General features: G+C 39.7%; 1 protein-coding gene across 1 annotated transcript; it reads right to left on the reverse strand.

The window, feature by feature from the left end:
* Window positions 1-14,842: 14,842 nt before the first annotated feature.
* LOC117288038 lies at window positions 14,843-22,393 on the reverse strand. Its single transcript, XM_033768721.1, has 9 exons — window positions 22,281-22,393; window positions 21,202-21,275; window positions 20,097-20,486; window positions 19,146-19,556; window positions 18,291-18,447; window positions 17,543-17,589; window positions 16,802-17,105; window positions 16,284-16,315; window positions 14,843-15,663 (listed from the first exon to the last, which is right to left on the reverse strand). The coding sequence occupies exons 1-9, from the start codon at window positions 22,391-22,393 to the stop codon at window positions 15,257-15,259; spliced, it is 1,935 nt and encodes a 644-aa protein (XP_033624612.1). The 3' UTR covers window positions 14,843-15,256.
* Window positions 22,394-23,584: the final 1,191 nt, after the last annotated feature.

Consider the following 23,584-nt stretch of genomic DNA (forward strand, 5'->3'; position numbering starts at 1 on the left):
ATCAAGCAGCTTAAAGCACACAACTTCAAGACAAGGGTGTTTAGTTTCTTTCATTATTGTCTCGCAACTTCGACGAACAATTGCGCTCAAATTTCACAGTTGTGTAAGTTTATGCGTGTTAAGATACACCAAGTGAGAAGACGGGTACTTTGACAACTACCAAAAGTGTCCAGTGTCTTTAATCTAGCAGCGATTTTAAAATCAAAGAAAAGGAACAACATGGAGGCCGATTTGATAAACCATAAAGGCCTGTGTAGTAATCAGCATGTGAACAGAGAGACAAGCAAACAAAGGCATACAGTGAGGAACAAATCAACTAACACACAACAACAACAACAACAACAACAACAACAACAACAACAACAACAACAACAACGACAAAAAAAACAACACCAACAACAACAACAGCAACAACAACAACAACAACAACAACAACAACGGTTTTTTTTTTTCTTTCTAAAATGAAAATTATACTGGTAACGCAGTATTGATAGAAGTATCAGTTGGTTGAGTAATGACTCTTGTGATTTAACAAAAGTGTTCTCAAAGTGATTCCACAACATTAAAAGGAACACGTTGCCTTGGATCGGTCGAGTTGGTCTTTGAAAAGCGTTTGTAACCGTTTGTTATAAAATGCATATGGTTAGAAAGATGTGTTAAAAGTAGAATACAATGATCCACGCACATTTGCCTCGAAATTGCGAGGTTTTCCTGTTACTTTACGAACTAACACGATCAGCCAATGGGAGTCAAACATTTGACTCCCATAAATGGCCGACCGTGTTTGTCGACGAGGTAAAAGGAAAACTACGCAATTTTGAGTGATACTTGTGTGGATCTTTATATTCTACTTTTAAAATATCTTTCTAATCATTTGCATCATTTGCAATGCAAATGATTAGAAAGATATTTTAAAAATAGAATAATATAAAGATCCACACATAAATATCACTTAAGGGATTTGGGTACCTTTTCAAAATGTCCATAGATTTACGTTAAACTTACAGGGTTTGAAGATAATGATAGTGGAAAGCTTCCCTTCAAATATTACGTACTGAGGTGCTGTAGTTTTTGCCAAATGAGTAAAACAATGTCATGAAAATATGTTTGTAAATGATTAAAATAATTTTCGTCTCATGAGACGAAAACTATTGTCATGACATTGTTTTACTCATTTCCAAAAAAACTACAGCACCTCAGCACGTAATGTTTTCAGGGAAGCTTTCTACTATCATTATCTTCAAATTGTGTTAGCTTAGTGTAAATCTGTGTTTTTTTGTCCTACAAAAGTGACATATACCCTTTAACGGTTACATACGCTTTTCAAAGACCAACTCGACCGATCCCAGGCAATGTGTTCCTTTAAATTAGCTTTTTCTAGTAATATGGCTTTGTACACAAATATAGTTTACGTATCAAATCAATTCAATTAATATCGTTTTTCTTACGGAGCCCTCGTGGTGCCATACAAATTGTTGAGCTTCTGCACTACGGTTTATCCTAACTGAGTTGGCAACATTTTGAGCCTAATATTATAATCGTTTGTCATTTTTCCTCCTTGATTAACTACCTGATTTTCTTCCTAAGATATTATGACAGTGTCTTCCCTAACAAACAAAATCCGTATAAGTATAACTCAGCAATATAATGCGATACACCTTAAAGCTTAGTGACATTAAACTTAATCAATGCTGCTAATGTGTTCTCTCCAGCCTATTTTAAATTGTAAATTGTGTACATCTGACTCATTTTCACAGAGCGGGTCAAATAGGAGTCCTGGAAAACAAAGTATGTAGATTTGTACAGGATTTTTGTTCTATTTATACAGGATTTATGTTGGATTCTAACAGTTTTCCTTCAACTCTACAACATTAAAGCATCCTTTAATCAAATGTTTACGACCCTTACATTATCCAATAGGAATCCGATGGAATTCTAATGAAGTCCTTCCAAAATATTGTATAAGTTCCTTTAATAAATATGTACGAGCCATCGGGATGACGTCATTACACAAAAAAAAAAAAAACTCCCGTTAAAGTTTTGATTGAACGAAACTATACATTGTATACATGTGATTTTTATGGGTGCGTTTTGACGGTCTTAACCCAGCTGTTTCGGTCATTGACCGGTGATTAACCATTGGCGATTAGGTAGAACAAGAAATGAGCTTTGTAAACCTTTACAATTATGTTAGCAAACAAATGTTATTTCATGTGTTCAATTATTACTTTGAGAGATGTCTTCCCCCAACCTTCGTATGTTGGATTGCGGACGCAACACATCGGCGTTCATCCATGCAATACGTCAGTGTGTTTGTTATACTTAGATGGGGTCGACGTCTCCCTTCCAACCTTCGTAAATAGGATTGCGGACGCCATACATACCACCTTCGGTTACCCCTGCCAACACGTCACTGCCTGCAGCCAGTGTGTCTCCATTGAGGCCATACATTGGGTTAACTGTCCATTGTTCTAAAGAAATGAGAACGAAACAGGCAATTCAAGGAATTAATCACAGCCCAAAGCTACATTCATTCAAACATAATTTTAAGTCAACTTGTAGGTTATGTTACTAGCAACAAGTTTGGTACTTTAACATAGTTCTAAGGGGAAAACCAGCATTGGTGTTTGCAGTTTCGTAAAAAAGGGAGAAATTGTGGGGTGCGACTTTTCGTTCTTACGATAAAGTTGTGTCCGAGTTATTACACCGTTTTGCCCTTTTTTATTATTCTCATGATAAAACGTGCGTTTCGGGGTGTTTTTTTTTCTTCTTTTTTTTTTTTTTGGGGGGGGGGGGGGTTAATGCCGTTTTTGCATGCTCACAAGATATAAGATGAGAAGTACTATCCAACAAGTCATTTTATTTGAATAAATAAACGTCTGCATACATATATTACTAACATTGGATAATGAGCTTGACTCTGGTGGACACGTGTATGATAATTTTTTCAAATAATTGAACATTATTTTGTAGGATACAAAAATTTCATCTTACTGCCAGCACTTTGAGGTCCAGCCAACTGCGCGCTTGGTGTCAACGGAGACCCCAAACTTCTGCAAAAAAAAAAAAATATTGACAGAACTGTTTGAGCATGTTGATTTGGTTATTGAAGAATTGAGCATGTTGATTTCGTTATTGAAGAAGTTAAGAAGTTTTGATTTTGTCCAAGAATTTTTAATAAACCACCATTCCTGTAAATTGTGTTTCAAGAGCTGCGCTCAAAGCTCATTCATGACTTTTTTAGACTGTGATATTGCTTCCGACAATAACCTGTGAAAAAAAACCGCAGATAACAACAACATTGATATCTGAACATAAACTCCATGCAGCACACATTTAGAGCAATGGGGAGACAGCAGAGACAGGATTAAATACACAGAAATACGAAAGCAAACTGGAGTAACCATTATGGGTTGGACACACTGCCCAATGACAACGAAAATAATGGATTTGCAAGCAAGGACAATGGACAAGGAAAAGAAGATGGAGAGAAGACATCAGGCTATGCACGAACCGCATGGCCAAGAACTGCAAGAAATAGAAATGAATGACATCTTACACTGGATGAACACAGCCTAAAATTATGATTGTGATGATTAAAACAAATGTGTAATAATATTACCCTTCGGTTGCTTTCAGCGCCAATGTGCCGCCCAGTTTTTTCCATACGACTGCTCCAATGACTGCCCCAACGACCGACACAGCACCTACTGTAACTCCGACAGTTAGTCCTGTCGAACGATCGGCCCCACCTCTTCTTCCACTTGCGGCTCCGGCCTCATTGGTCACATCGTCTCGACTCGTGGTCGAAGAAGAAGCTGCTTCACTTGTCGACATTGTGGTTGTCGACCATGTGGTTGTCGACAGCGTGGTTGTTGACAGCGTGGTCGTGGTTGTCGGCAGTGTGGTTGTCGACAGCGTGGTTGTCGGCAGTGTGGTTGTCGGCAGTGTGGTCGTCGGCAATGTGGTCTTCGGCAGTGTGGTTGTCGGTAGTGTGGTTGTCGGCAATGTGGTTGTCGGCAGTGTGGTTGTCGGTAGTGTGGTTGTCGGCAATGTGGTTGTCGGCAGTGTGGTTGTCCGCAGTGTGGTCGTCGGCAATGTGGTCGTCGGCAGTGTGGTTGTCGGTAGTGTGGTTGTCGGCAATGTGGTTGTCGGCAGTGTAGTTGTCGGCAGCATGGTTGTCGAAAGTGTAGTTGTCGGCATTGTGGTTGTCGACATTGGGGTAGTAGGTAAAAGTTGAATCGGGCAGACGATTGATCCTTGATCAGCAATTAGATCAAACGTAGTATTCCTAACGTGACTGTAGCATGAACAGTTGAACTGAGATGGCCACTGGTGATCTATAATTAACATCACCAAGACAGTTGGTTCAAAGGGTATTTTCGACGGACAGAACATAATGACAGTAAAATAGCTTATCATGACTCAATATCCTGTTTTCTTATCAGTTTTGTTAATGTATAGTGAGTGAATAAGCTGGATAAATTTTAATTGAAAGAATGATACATGGCTAACAATATTTTATTTAATGCTAAGGGCTAGTTGGGGTCTAAAAGGATTATTCGAGGAACAAAAAGACGTTGATAGTAAAATAGCTTATCATCCATCAATAGTTTGTTTTCGATGCATTTAGGTTCCTGTGTAGCGAGTGAATAAGCTGGGTAAATTTTTATTTAAGAAAGGGTTTGTCTAATGACGGTTTTATTTGCTTTTAGTGCTTACAGGGCCAGTTCGGGGTCAGTTATTGACACATTTACCAGTGCTTACCGGTGTTGCTAAATGTCATTTTGCAGGAACCAACGCTGCAGCTTACCAGGTCATCACTGTTTAAAATTAGAAAAGAGGAAATCATATATGAGAAGAACAAGTTAATAACCGCCATGCGCTATGTCACGGATTTAGCACACACTTTAATTTATAGTTTGGTATACCTTTTTCGCCCTCTGGGCAGTTTCGGCTTCGGCTCCATCAGACTGTCTGATGTCCCATACCAAAAACGCGTGTTTCAAAACATCTAACGGAGCCTTTTATAGGCATTGGCATTGGCCGTTGTTTCCCACAGGTCAGAATTCACCTGGAGTCTGAGTCCCTTTAGGGCCGATCTATTCATTGGTCCGGCTGTGACCCGGAAGATGGTTAGTGAGATTTTAACATGGATTATGCGTTAGTTTAACCAATTTACGGGTCATTTTTACCCCTCATTCCGGGTCATTCTGACCCAGACATGAGTCAGGCCCCTAGTGACACATACGGTTCTGGGTAAATTCTGACCAGGAAATGTTTAAGAGTGTCCATAGTAGAAAAATGCTTCCGCCTTGTGTGGGCTAATGACGAAGCCCATTCTGAAACAAACACACTTAAAGTTAAATAAATTCAAAACTGTTTGTGTATAAAAGGCAATTTGACACTATTGGTAATTACTCAAAATAAATTTTAGCATACAAACTGACTTGCTGGTAGTGAGCAATGGAGAGCTGTTGAATATAACACATTGTGAGAAACGGTTCCCTCTGAAGTAACATAGTTTTTGAGAAGAGGTAAATTCTCACGCAAATGTCAAAAGACTTTTGGCATTCGAAAGCACACAAAATAGTGTTTTTTTAAGCATGATTTTCCTCTTGCAATTTTGATGACCAATGTTGAGTCAAAGTTTGATATCACATGCATATGTTGGGATATAATATGCCTACCAAGTGAGAATAATTATATTTGACAGTATTACCAAAGATGTTCACAGGGCATTTTATGCTTACTTGGTCTGACCGCAGCCGCACCCACCAATACCATTGCCCGTGTCTCGTGATCGCAGTATCGGGGTGGTGTCGTCATCATCGTCGACAAACATGGCACCAGACTGGCTGAGAAACATCAAATCACCGGGAGGCGAAGATGGACAATCCACAGACTCTTTTTAAACAAATTAAAATAAAACAGACTAAAATTAAAATAAAACCATTTTACAGGGAACGGTCGGATGGAGATTCTGTACAGGCCGTCTCAAAGAAAACTGTTGGTGACTACTACCACAAGGTGAAGATCATAAAAAGCGTACTTGGTGTATAAAGAGTACTGGAGAGCTGTAGATATGGTAAAACATTGTTGAAGATACGACCTTTTTTAAGTAGAGAAAGGTAATGTTTCACCTCAAAACTCGAATCTGAAACAGGTGTCATGCCTTACTCATGCATCTAAAAGCAACATAAGCGTTTCTCTTGGATTATATTCTTGCAACATCGATGACCAATTGAGCCAGAATTATCACAGATTTGTTATTGTGTGCTTGTCTTGGGATACACCATGTGAGCATCGTCTTTAAACAATTCCCAACAGTTAACATTGCCTCAAAAGACACACAGTGTTTCAGAAACAAAACATTTGAATAACGTGTACGACCTCATACGCTGCAGGACTTAACCTTATCTTATCATAAAACATCGAACTCAATATTGCGACAAAAGTCGAATTAGTAAAAAAATATGCCGTACTTCAAGAAAATCAAAATGGTGACGCGGAAAAAAATTGCACAACAAGAGTCCAAACTGCCATGAGCACACTGACCGAAACATCAAGCAGAATAAACCGGCTCTTCTCGAGCTCAGAGTAGAGCCAGATGTCACAGCAAACCTTACTTGTGTTTTGAATGTTTATCATGTATCTTCATGGTATCACCACTTACGATCAATTGGCCCCAACGAAAGCTTCCTCTCACAGATGTAACCAAACAGGTTATGGCAGCCCCTGTCGTTCCAATTGAGACTGTGAGGCCTCATCCTGAAGCACTCATTCCCATCATCGCCACTAACCGGGTCAAAGATCTGAAACAACGCGGGGGTTCCATCCATCCAATGATATTCAACGATCGTCAGTCCAGTCCAAAAAGTGGCGCCGTTTTGGGGCAGGAGCATTCTGACGTCATTCAGTTCTTCTCTCGTTTCGAGGTATACCAGATGACCTCCCCTGCCTTCGCAGAATCGTCTGGCATCACCTTGAGTTCTACGCTGGTGGCTTTCTTGCACGACCTCGTAACAGGAACCGCCAAAAGGGTGCCAGTTGTTGGGACAACCTGTTTGGAAAAAAATTAAACACTCTAATCTGGAAAGTGTTTCTACAACCCTTACCACAGAGAGCAGAAGAATCTGTGTAGAGTTAAATGAACGAAACAGGTTGAGAGAGAAAATAATTATTGTGGCAACTCAGAGCACCCACAAGTCAGAATAGAACCACCGGATTCCGTAATATTACACTGTAACAAAAAAATCCCGTAAAATTTACAGGAATCGGTTGTGCAGCGAGATGCCAACCGATTCCCGTAATTTTAACGTTGCAAACCGTACACGAAGTTACGGTGTGCCGTGATTTTTACGGTGAGAAAGCTGTCAGTTTACGGTGTAAAACCGTACACGAGGTCACAGAGTGCCGTGATTTGTACGGTATATTACACTTTGATATTACTGCCATGGGACCGTATTTGAAAAAGTGGAAACTGACCGTAATTGTAATGGCTTATTACAATAGTACAATTACTCCAATGGTAATGTATTTAAAAAAGTGGGAAATAACCATATGTTAAAGGTACGATACAGCTTTGGTAATTATCAAAATAATTTGGCAAGAAATATAATTCTAAATAATTGTTATCATAAAACTGCAAATGAGATAATAATCTCCCTTCAAAATAATTCCATCTTAAATGCTGATATTCAAGAAAAGTTCTGAATACCATCAAAAGGCAACAACTGCTTTCGATTTGCACTGTTCGAATTCAGACGCTGCATTTAGTGGTCTTCATAACAAAATACAAACATCCACATAGAATAACTGATGAAATAGAAACCTTATCAGGTTACCAATGATGGGTATTTTGAAAACTAGACGACTGGAATTGGAATGAACTCATTGTTTCCAGAACCAAAACCAATGATGTATCATACCTTTAGGTAATACACCATGAGCACGGGATTGTACAATAGAGTACAAAAAGTGGGTTAATCTAGTTACTCTAGTCGCCCCGCCTGAACTTCCTCATAAGCATTGCGCGTGCGCGATGATCCCAAGAGTTCTTTTGGTGTGCCCAGATACGGATTTTGACCGTAAAAGGCTGGCGAGCAAAAGCGAGAATGGTAATTCACCGTCGAAATATACACATTTCTCACCGTAAAATTACGGTCATTCCTTTTAGACAATCCCATGGTGCATTGCGAGCAGGTATTAACGGGGTTACACCGTAAAGTCAAGAAAATTATTTTTTATATAAAATACACCGTAGATGTTTGCGTACTTTTCACCGTAAAAAATACGGTGATTTTATTTAACAATCCCATGGTGCATTGCGAGCCGGTATTTACGGGGTTGCACCGTAAAGTCATTGAAAAATGTCGTTATCACCGTAAAAATTACGGTAATTTGTTGAAACAATCCCATGGTGCATTGCGAGCCGGTATTTACGGGGTTGCACCGTAAAGTCATGGAAAAATCTCGTTACGGTAAAACACCGCTATTTACGTACTTTTCACCGTAAAATTACGGTAATTTTTTACAGTGTAAGAAGCAGTTCTTGTATAGCGCATGATACCAAAAAAGTCTGTAAGCGCTTCTGTGATTAAAAATATTTTTAAGTTTCGATTTCAATTGTTATAGCGTGGGACAGGTTTTAACATTGTTTCGAAGAGAGTTCCATAGTTTAGGTGAAGCATATTGGAAGGAACGTTGATCGAAGAACTTTGTCTGGATTGGAACTGGTGTAAGAAGATATTTCGAACTGGAACGAAATTGTTTGCGGAGGGTGGTATTGTTGAATTACTTCCCGTAGGTTTGGGATTTTAACTCATATTCTGTGTCATTCTGGTCCATCTTCAGTTCAATTTGATATAGATTCTGGGTCCTACTCTTCAACTCAGCCAAGTCATAGTTTGTTGTTCGCATGCACATACCAGTTGGAGTAGTGTCAGTTTCACACACGAAATTCCGTAACAGGAGGCAACGTGATGTGAAGAACAACAAGACATTGGACGAGTGACGCATCTGGACGCATTCACCAATACTACCAACAATTATTAAACGCTCTGGTACTTGAACGGTGCCGTCAGACCAGGTGTAGGTCTTCTTGGCTATCAGTCCTAGAATAAGAATAATAATAACAAACATAATTTGCAAAGCGCATTGTGAATCATAGATTCCTCAAAGGACCCTCAAAGTACCTAAAAATCAGAACAAAAGCTAAAAGCATGCAAACATTAAAACATAAGCCTACAACAAATTGCGCGCTACGCGAGCAAATACGTGAACGCGACCGTCAGAAATTTGTGCTGTTAAAACCTCACGTTTTATGATACGTGAATGTACCATTGTTCACGTCGGTGGGTACGTGCCGACGGCTTACGTGAGCATACAATAAGCCCAAGTGTTGACGTCATGACGTCACCACGCGACCTTGAAACAACACAATTTTCTGACCTTCATGTATACGTGTTTGCCCGCGTTTACGTGCAGCTAAACATCCCTATTTTGTTTGGGAAATATCCCACGGAAAAGATTCCACAATACACATTGGTAGACACAAGTTTAAAACGATAGAAACAACAGACCTATAATGAATACACAGATATACAAATATGTTACAACCATCATGAATTGTGTTGCAAAGAACATATTCCCTGCTTGGAAACTCAAAACATAATTTAACATTATTCCTGCTAACCTTCTTTGTTATAAGTTTAAATGTTTTTATTGATGTAACTCGTCTCCAGGATATGGGGTTTTTCCGTACCCGTTTTTTTTTTTTTTTTTTTTTTTTTTTTTTTTCAAATAAAACTCAATACAATACAAATTTAATAATGAATCAATACCTATCCAATAATCGATTCTGGTCAATGTCGATGCCCGGCTGACTATAAAGTTCTGCTCTTCCATGGATTCGATGTACACCAAGTGACTATTACGCTCTATGCAATCAAGGAGAGCTCCCTCGTGGGTCCTGCGTGACTCGGTAATGAATCTGTAACACGAGTCACCGTCTCGCACTTCGTCGGCTTCACATTCTAAAAAAAACAAAAAAACATTAGACATTTTGAGCATTTTAAGTGATTAACAACGACATTCAATGTGGGATCGTTGGTAATGATAATTTGTCATGGAAAGTGTCACCATGGCTTTATAATAGAGCACAACAGAGTGTGTGAATTTTGTTTTTGTAAATTTCTTAGCCAATGTCGTAGAGAAGTATTTTTAAGGCCATGTCACACGAGGCAATTTAAATTAAACCAGTCCAAGCCCATTCATTCCTATCAGAAAATTCATTCACATTCCAGTTTTCGCATTTTTTTTCTTGGGATGATGAGTAGCAGCTGGAAAAATGTCTCCCTTGTGATGCTGCCAAAGTGTTCCTTGAAATGCAGTGCAGTTGATTGCCTCCGAGTTGCCTGAAACAGTTGACTTATGTGACATGTTCTTGGTAAGCAACGTCTTTAACAAACACGTTTTGCTAAGCACATGCGTATTTCGTATAGCTTCGCAAACTAGGCGGCCAGCTTCGGCGTTCACAAAGTATTATCTCGTCATTCGTTTGTATTCGTCCTTCGGATGGGACGTTAAGCCGTTGGTCCCATGTGTTATGTAACGCATGTAAAAGAACACAGTGAACTTATCGAAAACAGAAGGGGTTCGCCCCGGTGTTCCTGGTCCGATCGACAGCAAATTGCGCCACAACATCTTTTAAAGCATTACATGGTGCTATCAGAATTAGGTCTCATAATTCAAACGTAGTCCCACAATCTGGCAGGAAATATAGTATGTTATAGCGCCAGGAGCGTCACTGGGGGACGGACATGTGCGCTTTATAAGCAGCCACAATTATTATTATTATTATCAAAGAGGCTACGCTAAATGGCTTTGCACAAAAATGCTTATACAAACCAGTTGTACCTTCTGCAGATGTTTGGCAACTAAGGAATGAAGACGACATTGGACAGTCACAAATTGTCGCCGTGTCTGGATCATTTACCAATCTGTGTTATGGAAACAAATAAGAACCATATGTTTATAATTCGAATTAGTATTCTTCGAGTTTTGTTTATAGGCCTACTCCACCCATGAACAAAACTGTGAAATTCAATCAACATCAATGATGTTCTAAATAATAAGCACATGGGCATAGTGCTATTGTTGATTTGCATGCACAAACTATACAGAGTGACCATACCTTGTTTACCTTTTAGTAAGTTACCATTTACCGTGGTTAACATCTGGGATTCGGATACTATACGTAATTTTTTTTTTACAGATTTCAGGGCAATTTTTATACAGAAGATGTTGGAAATACTGGCCTATAAATGGGTCAAGTCCCAGGAACCCGGTCAATTTTAAGATTTTTGGTGATATTTATAGATGTGGCCAACTACTTATGATTAAAACAATCGAACGGTTCCAAAAACCAAAGGTATATATACTTTGCCTGTAAAGCCATTGGACACTTTCTGAACAGAACCAAAAATTAAAAGTTCACAGATTAACAAATAATTTACAGGGTTTACAGAAGGTATTATTCTTATTATTGAAATATTATTCCATGAAATGCATTACTCTTTTTAAATTATCAATTCTCGATACCGATAATAACGAATTTATTTGAAACACATGTCCTGACACGGCGAAAAAGTGCGGAAACAAGGGTGGGTTTTCCCGTTATTTTCTCCCGACTCAGATGACCGATTGAGCCTAAATTTTCACAGGTTTTTTATTTTAAGTTGTGATACACGAAGTGTTGGCTTTTGGACAATACTGTTTACCGATGCAGCAGTACGATTGCTTTAAATGTTATGTATTTATTGCAGTGTGTGAATGAGAGGCCAGACCATCCCCAAAGATGTAACTCAGCTCCCGTGAGCATCTTCCTTTACTAAACTTACAATACAGTTAGTATGTAATGCGAATTACTTGCCTTGTAGATGGTACTCCAGCAGTATCACCAGTCCTCCCATTGAGTGTCACAAGCAGCAGACAAAGGCTTACGAGCTGATATGTGGTTACATTCAACCAACGAGGCCAAATACAATACATTTCCATAGTTTGAATGTTATTCAAAATACGTAAAAAAATGTCAAATGTTCACACTAGAGAACCCAAACACGTCTGGAAAGTCTGAACGTCGAATTTGTTTAATATAAAGAAATACAAGTCAACCAATTTAATAAGTTTTTCCAAAGGAAACATGCGAACTCATGTCTACAAGGTGTAATGCTCGCTTCTTGTAAAGCGTAACTGGTATTAATAAAATATTTCCTGTTTATACCAGTCCAACTGGTTACAGCCTAATGAAGGAGCAGCCTTAATAAGCTGTGTTGATAACTACGCATTTTGACCATCGAAACCAAACTAAAGCACACTCAACAAGTTTGCATCAACGATCTTTGTTATGTTGATAATTAACTTTTCAAAAACAACAAGTGCACATAATGACGAACTAGAATGATATGGTAATTTTGGTGTCTCTCATGATAAATATTGAACAAAATTTACTATTTTAGTTGTACATTTATTTTATCACATCCATGTGGCTTCAGCAGCGGGGGTAAGGGGTAAAAGGTGGGAGCACCAACCCTGCTTGGAACCACGCCCCCTTGGGTGCGGCAGCGCGCGCCCCGGCAATTACGTTTTTGCTCATCTAATTGAGTCAGTATAATGGAGGAAAAAGAAGAAGAAGGAGAGTAAACGAGTTAGTAAACAATATATAATTGCGCAGACGATTGGTTTTCAAACAGGTACAAGTGATTACTGAAAATGTAGAAGTTTGGGTAATCATTTCTCTACGCACAAAATGAGGTAAGACTATATGACTCTCATTAACACGGGTTCTCTATTGACAAAGTAAACATCGTATTGGTTACCAAAACTTGATCGTAACAAAAAAGAGGCTACAGCTCGTATTGAGTGTGTTTATTTTGTTATTTCGGAGAACGAAACTGTTTCAGTGCAACTTGCTAGATCATCTTGGTAAACAACAAGTGCAAACTCTACAATTGTTTTTTTGGCACAGTTTACGATTCTTTAATTGATGCACACGCGGGGAATGGATGCGTCACTGCTTCATGCCGTCTGGGTAGTAGTGAAGAAACTTATAGTTTCTGTTTGGGTTATCTCAATAATGTTGGTGACGAAGAACATGCACAAACATTTCCATGTTAATCATTATAAACATTTTCCTTTTTTGGCATTAGAGACCTACGTCAACGTCGACGAACTATACGCAATAATTCATTCTGCACGGGCTGTAAACATATCTGATTGTTTTAAACAAAAATACACTAGTTATGTCTGCTCTAATTGTTGCTCACTCTATTTTCTTTATTTTCAACCCCACCTTTTTTTCCTGCTACGTAGCCATCCACAATGATTTGAGTGGGGCTAATATTAAACAATTGTTACTTACTCTGCGTATGAGTTTACCCGGACTTCTAAGAGCATAATGCTTGAGGAACAGGGGGAAAGGGCAAGGAAATTTTACCTGCTGGATATTTTACAACATAGGCTGGTCCGCTGTCTCAATGGTTTAACCAATTGACTGGTACACAAACGGGCCTTTGTCCTGGTGTAATATACACTGCTATAATGTGAGATGCCTCGGGACCCTTTTGGGGTTAGATGCTATGTAAAAAAACGTGTATTATCAGTATTATTATTGTTGCTAGTTTTTTCGTCTATCTATTCTTCTTCTTCTTCTTAATACTATTATTTCAAAGAAATATGGGCCTACATGCCCCAATATAAATATTTACATGTAATAAAATATACAAATCACAGCTACCATGTCTGTCTCCCTACAATCTGTGAAATGGAAAGAACTCGCGCCACACCATAATCAATATAATAAAATTTAAAAACATGCTAAACGAAAAATAAGATGTGACTGTGATTTTGTTCTCGTGAAAGTGGTGTACCCCCTCCCCATACCCCGAACACTTCTTACTGGTTGATACCAAGAACAAAACAGAAACGGAAAAAAAACAAAGGGTCTCGATAGAGGAATTATAGGCGCAAGTTGCTCCATAAACGTTGCGCCTAGTGGACTTACGCTGCTAAGTGCCCCACAAGGATTTTTGTGTACAAAGTCTTGGGAAGGTTCTTATTAAACTACAGGGACAAATGAAATGACAATGTATTCTGAGAATTGAATAAGACGAATAAGTGTAACTGTGTAATTTTTTTTAAGAAACATTGGTGTGTGTGTGTGGGGGGGGGGGGTCCCTTCGCCACATTGGAACGGGTAAGGTACAAGTCAACGTGCTGGTTTTAAAGGCACATGAACATGGATATTGTCAAAGACCAGTAGTCTCAGAAATGTTGACTCAATTGGTCATTGAAGTTGCAAGAGTACAATGAGGATGCCCTTAAGAGGGCTTCTGACCTAAAGTATTTCAATGTTAGTTGAGTGAGAAGTTACTTCTTTCTTTAAAAGTTTGTCAATTCAGAGGTAGCCGTTTCTAACAATGTTTTATACTATCAACAGCTCTCTATTGCTCGTTACCAAGTAAGTTTTTAATGCTAACAATTATTTTGAGTAAATTACCCAAAGTGTCCAATGTCTTTGAGATATGGTGGAAACTAACAGGAGTTCACTGGCTTGGTTTGGGTGTATACAGACATATTTACCGAAATCCAACGGTTTCATAGTGTGAGTCCACCATATAGACGATGTGACCTCTGACGTCACACTAAAACCATAACATGATTCGCGCGCATACCGCCGGGCAAAACCTTTGTGTTTTGGCAGCCAGCTAGAAAGTGTACGCAATCTTACTATGACTACGCAACTCAGTGCCCGGCGAAACATGAAGTATATAGTGTTTTGTCAACAGAGGGCGGTTTGAATGTAAACATAGGTCACATCGTCTATATCATGTGTACCACATCCACCTCATATATCCTGGTTACAATGTTTTATATCGCTTCTGCTTGAACTGTTCTGCCAGCTTGTCGCTTATATAATGAACTCGTTGTGTCATGTCTTATGATCGTCTGTCCTTTGGTCTGCATGTCTGTCTGTTTGTTTTGTTTCTTTGTCTGTTTGGATGTTTTGCTTACAAGCTTCTGCTTATTAGAACGGCCCCATATCCCTCTATTCAACACATTTATGTTTACTGTTACTTAATGATAGCTTTACACCGTAGTACAAGTAATTATCGATATTTTGGAAAGGAAGTATGCTAATAAGTATTTTTGAATTGAATTGAATTAAATCTAAAAAATTTCTTATTTTCACTTGTCAATCAACAGACTCAACACCACTTGGGTCTTCGAGAGTTGCGTACGCATCTGTAAGGGCGTCGTCATTGCTGTTTTTTCTCCATCCACGAGGCTTTATCAACCCCTGGTAACCCCCTTCATTTTGAACGTCGTCTCGTCTGGTACCTGAAGTTCCCCCTTCGTTCACGTACTCATACTTGCTATCGTTTCCCTTCGGGTTGAAAGGTGCAACTTTTGGAGGTGTGGGTATTCCTGGATCGTTGGGTTTCCTTGGCTTATCCATTTGCTGAGTTACTGTAGTTGGGTCCTCGTAATCAGGGTTGGCATAATATACGTCATCGTCGACCCCTCCTGCAACAACATTGGGTGTGGCGTTTTCTTGCGTGGTTGTGAGGTTGTTTGTCGAAGAAGTTGTGGTCTCGTAGTCTGTATATAAAAACATACAAACAGAGATACCATAGTTTGAGATTGCCTATGTGACGTTTGAGTGTTTACGTGTGGCAATTGTTCTATATGTTGATCCACGACTGTGTATTCAAGAGCAGGACATTTTCTTCATGTGTAACAAAGAAAAACTATCAAAGAAAAATTCACAATAAATGATTTTTTTTTAAGGACCAAACATGGGTCAATTGTTTCAGAACCATTGATTTCATTGGATACAATGATTTCGTTTGATATACGTGCAGCATAAGCTTCCCATTCCTGTGTATTGATTGGTCCGATGTGATGTGGATGCAGCTGGCAAACATCACATTGGACCAATCAAAGCATATGGAGAGCTTCGGAATTGTCTGCTAAATGCAGTGTTCACTATGTATTATAACATATCATGTAAATTGAATGTAGGTGAAATGTGATTATGGCCGAGGATTGACGTAGGCTCACCGGCAGATCTCGGGCGTAAAATAATCACGAGTCTCGAAGTGTGACGTCAGATGTTCACTCAAAGGCATGCAATTGGCTAACGCAGAAAACATAGTCGCGATCTCAGCCTTGAAATCAAGTCTACAATATATTACTGTGTCTTTCATTTTCAAACCTACCGTGCGGAAGTTCTGTCTTTGTCTTTGGATCTCTGGGGGGTGGGGAGAGAGAACAAACGGAAACGCAAAATCACAAGGTTATTTAAGTTCTGCAACTTGGTCGTCCCCTGAAGATTGTCTTAATTGGTTTACTATAACAGAAGCCCAATATTATAGATTAGTTTTGTGTCCGCAATACCTATTAATTGTAAAGGGTATTCAATAGGCAAAAATAGTATTAAGAAGGACACAAAAAAGTCACAGCTGAATACAGCGTCTATATTGCTGCGAAAACCACCCAAAACTACCATGGTTTTATAGTGGGGTGATACAGCAGATAAAAAGAGTATGGGAGACTTTCTGGGACGATAGAGGGCAGCAGACTTACCGGGTAAATCCATTGTTCTCAGAATTATGCGCATGTTCAGAACTACGTAAACAATGGAAATTTACCCGGTATGTCTGCTGCCACCTAGCGTTGGAAAGTCTCCTATTAAAAGCCAAAGGTATACAATCATTTGCCTTTAAAAATAACTTACACTGTGAGTGTGAGGTTGCTTTGAGGTGAGTTTTTCGATCTTTTTTGACGAAAGAGAAGAACAATCAAAGAAACGACAACCACTGTGACCAACACTGCTATGATTACACCAACACTAATGCCAGAATTGGAAGACGCCAGTTCATTCACGACACAGCTTGAGTTGTTGAGGCTGCGGAAGGCGCCATCTTGGAACTCGTACGCGTTCGTCTGGTTCCTACTATCGCCTGACCTGTCTGTACACGCGCAGCTGAGAGGCGGGGTTGTGACTTGCCATTCATCGACAGACAGGTTTCGAACTGGGGCTAGAATGTCAAACAAGGAGTGTGGTTAAATATTATTAAAGGTAAACGCCGATTTGACGAACAACATTATACAATTGTTTGTGCTGGCCGAGCGGGTAAGAGCACCAGACACAAGCTCGGCAGAATGTGTGATTGACCGTCGCTAAAGCTTTTTAACCCAGGACTAAAGAACGCCAAGAAGTCCATCAGAGTTATTTCCGAATGGAAAGACCTCCCTTCGAGTGGTGAACGAAAGCTAAACCAACTTGTTTAAACCAAGTTGATGCATAATATTGGAAAGAACTGAGTATGGGGTCATAAAGGTTTAACTGCTTTATTCCCATCAACCTAAAAGTAAGTAAGTAAGTAAAAGAGATCGAACGGTCTACTAATTGGTGACTGTAAACGCCAGGTACCAACTCCGTACATGACGTCAGAATTTGTAACAATTTACATACCTACAGAAAAACTGCAATAGCCACAGGTGCACGTGAAGTTCTGTCTCCTGTAAGAAAGTAGAAGCACTAATTTTGGAACATGACTTTTTTTATGTAACATTTAATTCTAAATAATTAAATTAGAACTTCTTAAATTCAATGGTATCATAATTTGAATCAAAGGAAAATCGTTGCACAATTTGAAGCTTTAGCTAGTTTATAGTAATATCGAACCAATCGCACATATTTTGTAATAATTGATTTTGGTTTTGACTTTTATTATTCGGAGTATCAAATCTACTCCTGTAGAACTCCTAATGGTGCTTAAATTAAACTCTAAAAACATCCCGGGTTAACATTGAACCGGTGTGGCAGGAGATGTTGTCGTCCTCCCCCGCCCCCGGAGATATCCCCCCCTCCCCCATTCGGCGAACTCTACAATCTTCTTGTGACAGCGCCTTCCTTCGGCCCACGTTAATTTTCCACGGGGGACAGTATCCGGGGACAGGTTTTCCTGGGACGGAGGATTCCGGGTCTCATTATTGGTCAAAGTTACCAAGACATTGATAAAAGAAAGGTTAAAGATTTAAAACCCAGTTTCTGCGTCAGTGTTTGACCGATTTCTTGGTAACTTTGACACAGATACCGGGTCATACCATGGGGGAAAGAAAAATATGACCAAGAAATGTGTGTAAGACCCCACAGAACCAGACCCTGGTCAATTTTGATTCCGGAGTTTCTAGAGCCTTTTCCAAATAATAGGCTATACCTATCCAACATCACGCAACTGCATCCATCAACGCAGTCTTCGGTTCCGCACCTACAGAGGATTGGGATACCAAACACATCGCTGCTGTTGCGGACACAAATAGAACCATTCCCGACGAGACGATTGAGGTTGGCCAGAGGGGGAGAGCACACGTCATCTGAAAGTTTAAAAAACTGTGTCATAAAACCAAAGCATACCACAGGTGGAGCTCTCTTGACACTTGGTGGCGTCTGATATAACAGGTACATTTCCAAAGGCCCTTTTCGAAACCACGCCTTTGGACTACGGGTTCGGCTCCACTTGATTGGAACACGGATAAAACGCACGTCCTGCTGCGGAGCCTTAGCCCAAGCCGAAGCCAACGCCCTGATTTCATAAAGTTCCGTAGACTACCCCACAAAGTTGTCAAGTTGCAAAATGGGTAGATAATTTGTTTCCCCACAGAGAACTATTAAAGGAACACGTTGCCTTGAATGGATCGAACGAGTTTGTCTATAAAAAGCGTTTGTAAACGTTTATAATCAAATGCAAATGATTGGAAAGATGTTTTAAAAGAAGAATACAATGATCCACACAAATTTGCCTCGACATTGCGTGGTTTTCCTTTTACTTTGCGAACTAACACGGTCGGACATTAATTTATGACCAACCGTGTTAGTCGACGAGGTAAAAGGAAAACCGTGCAATTTCGAGGCATCTCCAATCATATGCATTTGATAATAAACGGTTACAAACGCTTTTTATAGACCAACTCGTCCGATCCAAGGCAACGTGTTCCGTTAAGCTCCTCGACATAAAAACAGGTAATACAAAAAGGAGAATAGCGACTGTAAGGAAGAAATACTACCAATATACCTGAAGTGTGCAGCTGTTTACGGGCAGGTAGTTCTCTCTCACAGATGTAAGAATAACGCTTGCCAGTACAGTAATGATCATCCCACATAAAACCATTCCAAGGATCAAGTTTATAACACATATCTCCTTGTCCATGGCTTCTGGCTTTTCTAACGAAGGTTTGGTAGTTTGCTTTTGTCCCATCCAACCAAATGTATTCAGACTTGAGGCCGATCCAGTACGTTGTATTTACATTGGTATGTCCCAGGTGAAGGCCCCGGATGAATGTTAGTTCTTCTGTTGAGTCGATCGTCAGTAAGTGACTGCTGTGGATGAGACTGCATCTTAACTGAGCATCGCCTTGTGATAAACGAGCAGACGACTCAGATGAGATCATGTAGCACGAATTTGCCTTCTTCGATCCTTTGCAATCTGCAGACGAAAACATATTCAATACGTATATTAGGGAGTACGACAGCCAAACTCTCAACATTCACAAAATATGGTAAGTGTGGTAAGTACTCTCTCTAATTCTGTTCACGGTGTATAATTAACGAAATATGGAAAGATTTGTTTGCTGGTGTTGAAAAGCTGTGCTTTTCAAAGACTGTCATCTCGAGACATGCACGACCTCATTTATCTCTGTGGTGATGTGAGGTATGGATCTCAAGTGAGACGCTACAGTGCTGTTTAGAGATTGTCATCTTGAGACATGCATGGGCAAATGCTGTTGTTTACGTGTTACCCGTTAACTCTCCTCAAATTATCGCAGGTTTGTTGTTTGCAGTTGCTTGTAGTACAGTGTAATTGTGAATAGTAGTTTCACGTATTGTGTGATGGATCCTGGCGGGATAAAAACCCTTCATATTTATAAGTGCTGACTTTGACACTAGATAGTGATCAAACTTAGTAATGAATAAACTTGATTTTGTCAAGTTCTTGAGGATTATTTGCCAACAATTGCTTCCTTACCCTCAGACGTGACTTTTTCGCATATAAATCGGCTAGTCATCTCACAATTTCCGACTTTCAATTCTAATTCTTCACCGGAGAGGTAAAAACACCCTTGTTCCTTGGGGAACTCGGGAACCAGGCCGGGCTGGAGTGGTCTTCCGTCCTGCCAAGTCAATTTCAGGGTAGAGGTGAGCCCGATCCAGTAGTTATCATTGTTATAATATCTCGATCCATTCCGAAGAATGGTCGCAACATTTTGGAGGAATAGTTGCTCTTCGAATGAGCCGATGTACACGAGATGGCTGTGACGTTGCATGCAGTGGAGCTGAGCATCGTCGTGTGACTTTAGGTCGTTCTGGAAGAATCGGTAGCAAGAGTTACGGTACCGCGTTTCGTCCGGAGTGCAGTCTGGGTCAATGCAGAGAAAGGGAAGAATGATTTTATCAAACAGTGCAGCCTTTTAAAATGTTACCCTGTTCAAAATAACATTTGAAACGGGGGGGGGGGGGGGGGGAGTGGAATAATGCTGCACCACATGACTCCCTATGACTGTGTATCACCAAATTGAGTGCGCTGCAATGATCCATTTCGCAAAGGACAACGGTGCCTTCTAGTTTAAGTTCTATGAAACTGGGACAAGAATCATACAAATTAAGTGACACCAATGACGAACTTTGTTATTTTATGTGGTCCACCATGACTTGACAACGTAATGCTGCCACTAAAAATCTGTTTCCTTTTGTTAGGTCTGCTGCCACCTACCGTCCAGGAAGTACCTTGGACTAATACTATTTTTAAACAAGCGTTCGAGTTATTCAGACGTTCCGAGGTGAAAACGCAGTTCCAATAGATAGAGCCCTTGTGAAAACGGAAAGTTTCCAAACCACATAATAAAGTGGTGTTTAAAATGCCAATGTATTTGATACTCCTCAAGTGCAGAACTGTATTGTGGCAGAACTGTGTTTTACACTGACCTTGGTTGTTGGCTTTAGCAGCAGCAACACGGCTTGTCGGGGGGTTGTAACCGAGGTGTATGGGCATCCCCCAGAACCATTGGCACTTGCTCTGTAGTATGTATAATACTAAATACTTTAATAACACTAAATACGAATACAGTTGTTACCTGTTGGTTCATCAGTACACATCAGGTTTACAAACTCCGATTCACAGTGGCACGACAGAGTGCTGTCTGAAGACCTGGGAAGGGGGACAAAGAGCGTCAAGTTTAGTTACTACATTGACTTTGGGGAGAGTTTGTCCTCGTTCAACCCCAACTGAACAAAGACAAAATCCGTATGTGTTCAACCCCAAATTCATAAAAAAAAATATGTAAAAAGTCCGTTTCCCTTGTGGTTTGTATTTTATTTCATAATATTAACAAAAAAATCGACATCACATATAGTACAGGCATACGGGAAATGCAACAGAGAATTGTTACAAGCCCTTCTCGTCAAGTAGCAGTTTCTTGTAATCCCCAAGAATAATATGTGCACGTTCAAATGTGAATGCCTTTCCTTCATGATGCTAGTGACATGACCCAATATTACAAGCTGTTTATAAAGGTACTTGACACTATTGGTAGTTAATCAAACTATAGCATTAAAACTTACTTGATAATGAGCAATGGTGAGATGTTTATAGTATAACTTATATTGAGAAACGGCTCCCAATGGGGTAACGTAGTTTTCGAGAAAGAGGCCGTTTCTCACTTAAATTTTAAAATAGTTCAGGCTTGAAGCCTTTCTCAGGCATATGAAAGCACACACATCTTGTGCAACGGTGGTGTTTTCCTCTAATTGTTCCTTTGCGTCTTCGATGACCAATTGAGTCCGAATTTTCACAGATTTGTTATGTTATGCATTACGTTATGGGATACACCAAGTCAGCATACTGGTCTTTGACAATAGCCAAAGGTGTCCAATGCATTTAGTTGGTAAAGCAAATCCACCATTTGGTTTGTTTTCGTACTTTCGTAATCAGATTTTTTGCGACTATCACCCCCCCCCCCGGAGGCGAATTTGTTTTCCCCAAACGACATTGCAGTATTTGTTTCCCCTTTCTTTCAATTTTCAAAATTTGCTTTTTCCGCCAAAATTACGTCATAATGAAATTGGCCTGCTCTTTTACCAAATCATTGCAATGTTGTTTGGGAAAAACAAATTAGCCCCCGGGAGGGAATCGTTAATTGCCCGTGGTACTTACCTCTTTTGGAGATGATGCAGTTTCCCTTCGTGACAGTTGGTCCTAGTCAAACAGTAGAACACCAGGACAAAACAGACGTATGTCCGCAGGCAACCTCCACTCCGAATGGGCATCGTGTGAAATCACAAATCGATCAAATGGATATCAAATCAAACTGATCCCGTCTTCAAATCAAATCAGATCAGGTCAAATCAGAAGCTCACCATCCCAGTGAAATTGTGTAATCGTTTGATTTTAGTGTCTTTTCATAACGTTGTTTCATGAATTATTTTTAGTGTTTGCCTTCAGTATTGTACAATCATGACCTTGGACTTAAATCAACAGATAACCTCATCAGTGCATTGAGGCATCGAACTAAATTTAGTTCCTCTTTTTGTGAAGGGCACCCGTGTTTGCATGACAATACCAGGGAAATACCCAGTTCACAACCTAGTTCACAAACCAAGTCAAAAGAAATTACAATGTTCAATCAACATCAAATGGATGAAAGCGAAAGCAATACATGGTGCTAAGAATTAGGTCTTATAGCTCAAACTTCGTACCACTCCTTACAGTAAACATACTTGGCGCTGTGTATCCTTTAGCAAAGGCGCGTAATAATTACGGTTATTATTAGTCTTTATAACAATTGTTACAACAGCTCTCGAAAGTATAAAGCATTTTGAGAAACATTTCGATTCGTAAAAAAATAACAATAATTTGTTATGTCCGAAAATTTGAATCCGAGAAGCAATACCGCGGATTAATTCATTCGAACATAATTAGCACCTGCATTTTGTTTCTTCCACTGTCCCTTCCCGGGCTCTGTAGTTACCCCCATTATTATCAGGCAACGTTAAATGTTTACAACAATAAAATAAACAACATGAAATATCTCCGACATTTGTAAACGCAGATGTTCACTTACAGTTTCCGTAATAATAGTACAACTTAATTGAGGATAATAATTCTATACGAAGTTTTCATGAGATTATCTAAGGCAAGATTATGATAAAACATTACCGGTTTGGCACCCCGGCAGACAGGTTTAAGGATAACCCTGCTTGACAAATTAGGCGCATCCGGCATTATAATTTTATTCCACTTTTCTCAGAAGAAAACAGCTGTCTTGAACTTGTCTTTGTTTCATATTCACAGTTTGTAGAACTGAAAGCTCAGATAGTTCATTTTTGCCTGTTGCTTTGTTTTGTATTAGTTTGTTTTCCTTTGTTGGGGTGTTGTGGTGGTGAGGATGTTGGGGTGTTGTGGTGGTGAGGATGTTGGGGTGTTGTGGTGGTGAGGATGTTGGGGTGTTGTGGTGGTGA

This window comes from Asterias rubens, chromosome 3 (genome assembly GCF_902459465.1).
Source record: "Asterias rubens chromosome 3, eAstRub1.3, whole genome shotgun sequence".
NCBI lineage: Eukaryota > Metazoa > Echinodermata > Asteroidea > Forcipulatida > Asteriidae > Asterias > Asterias rubens.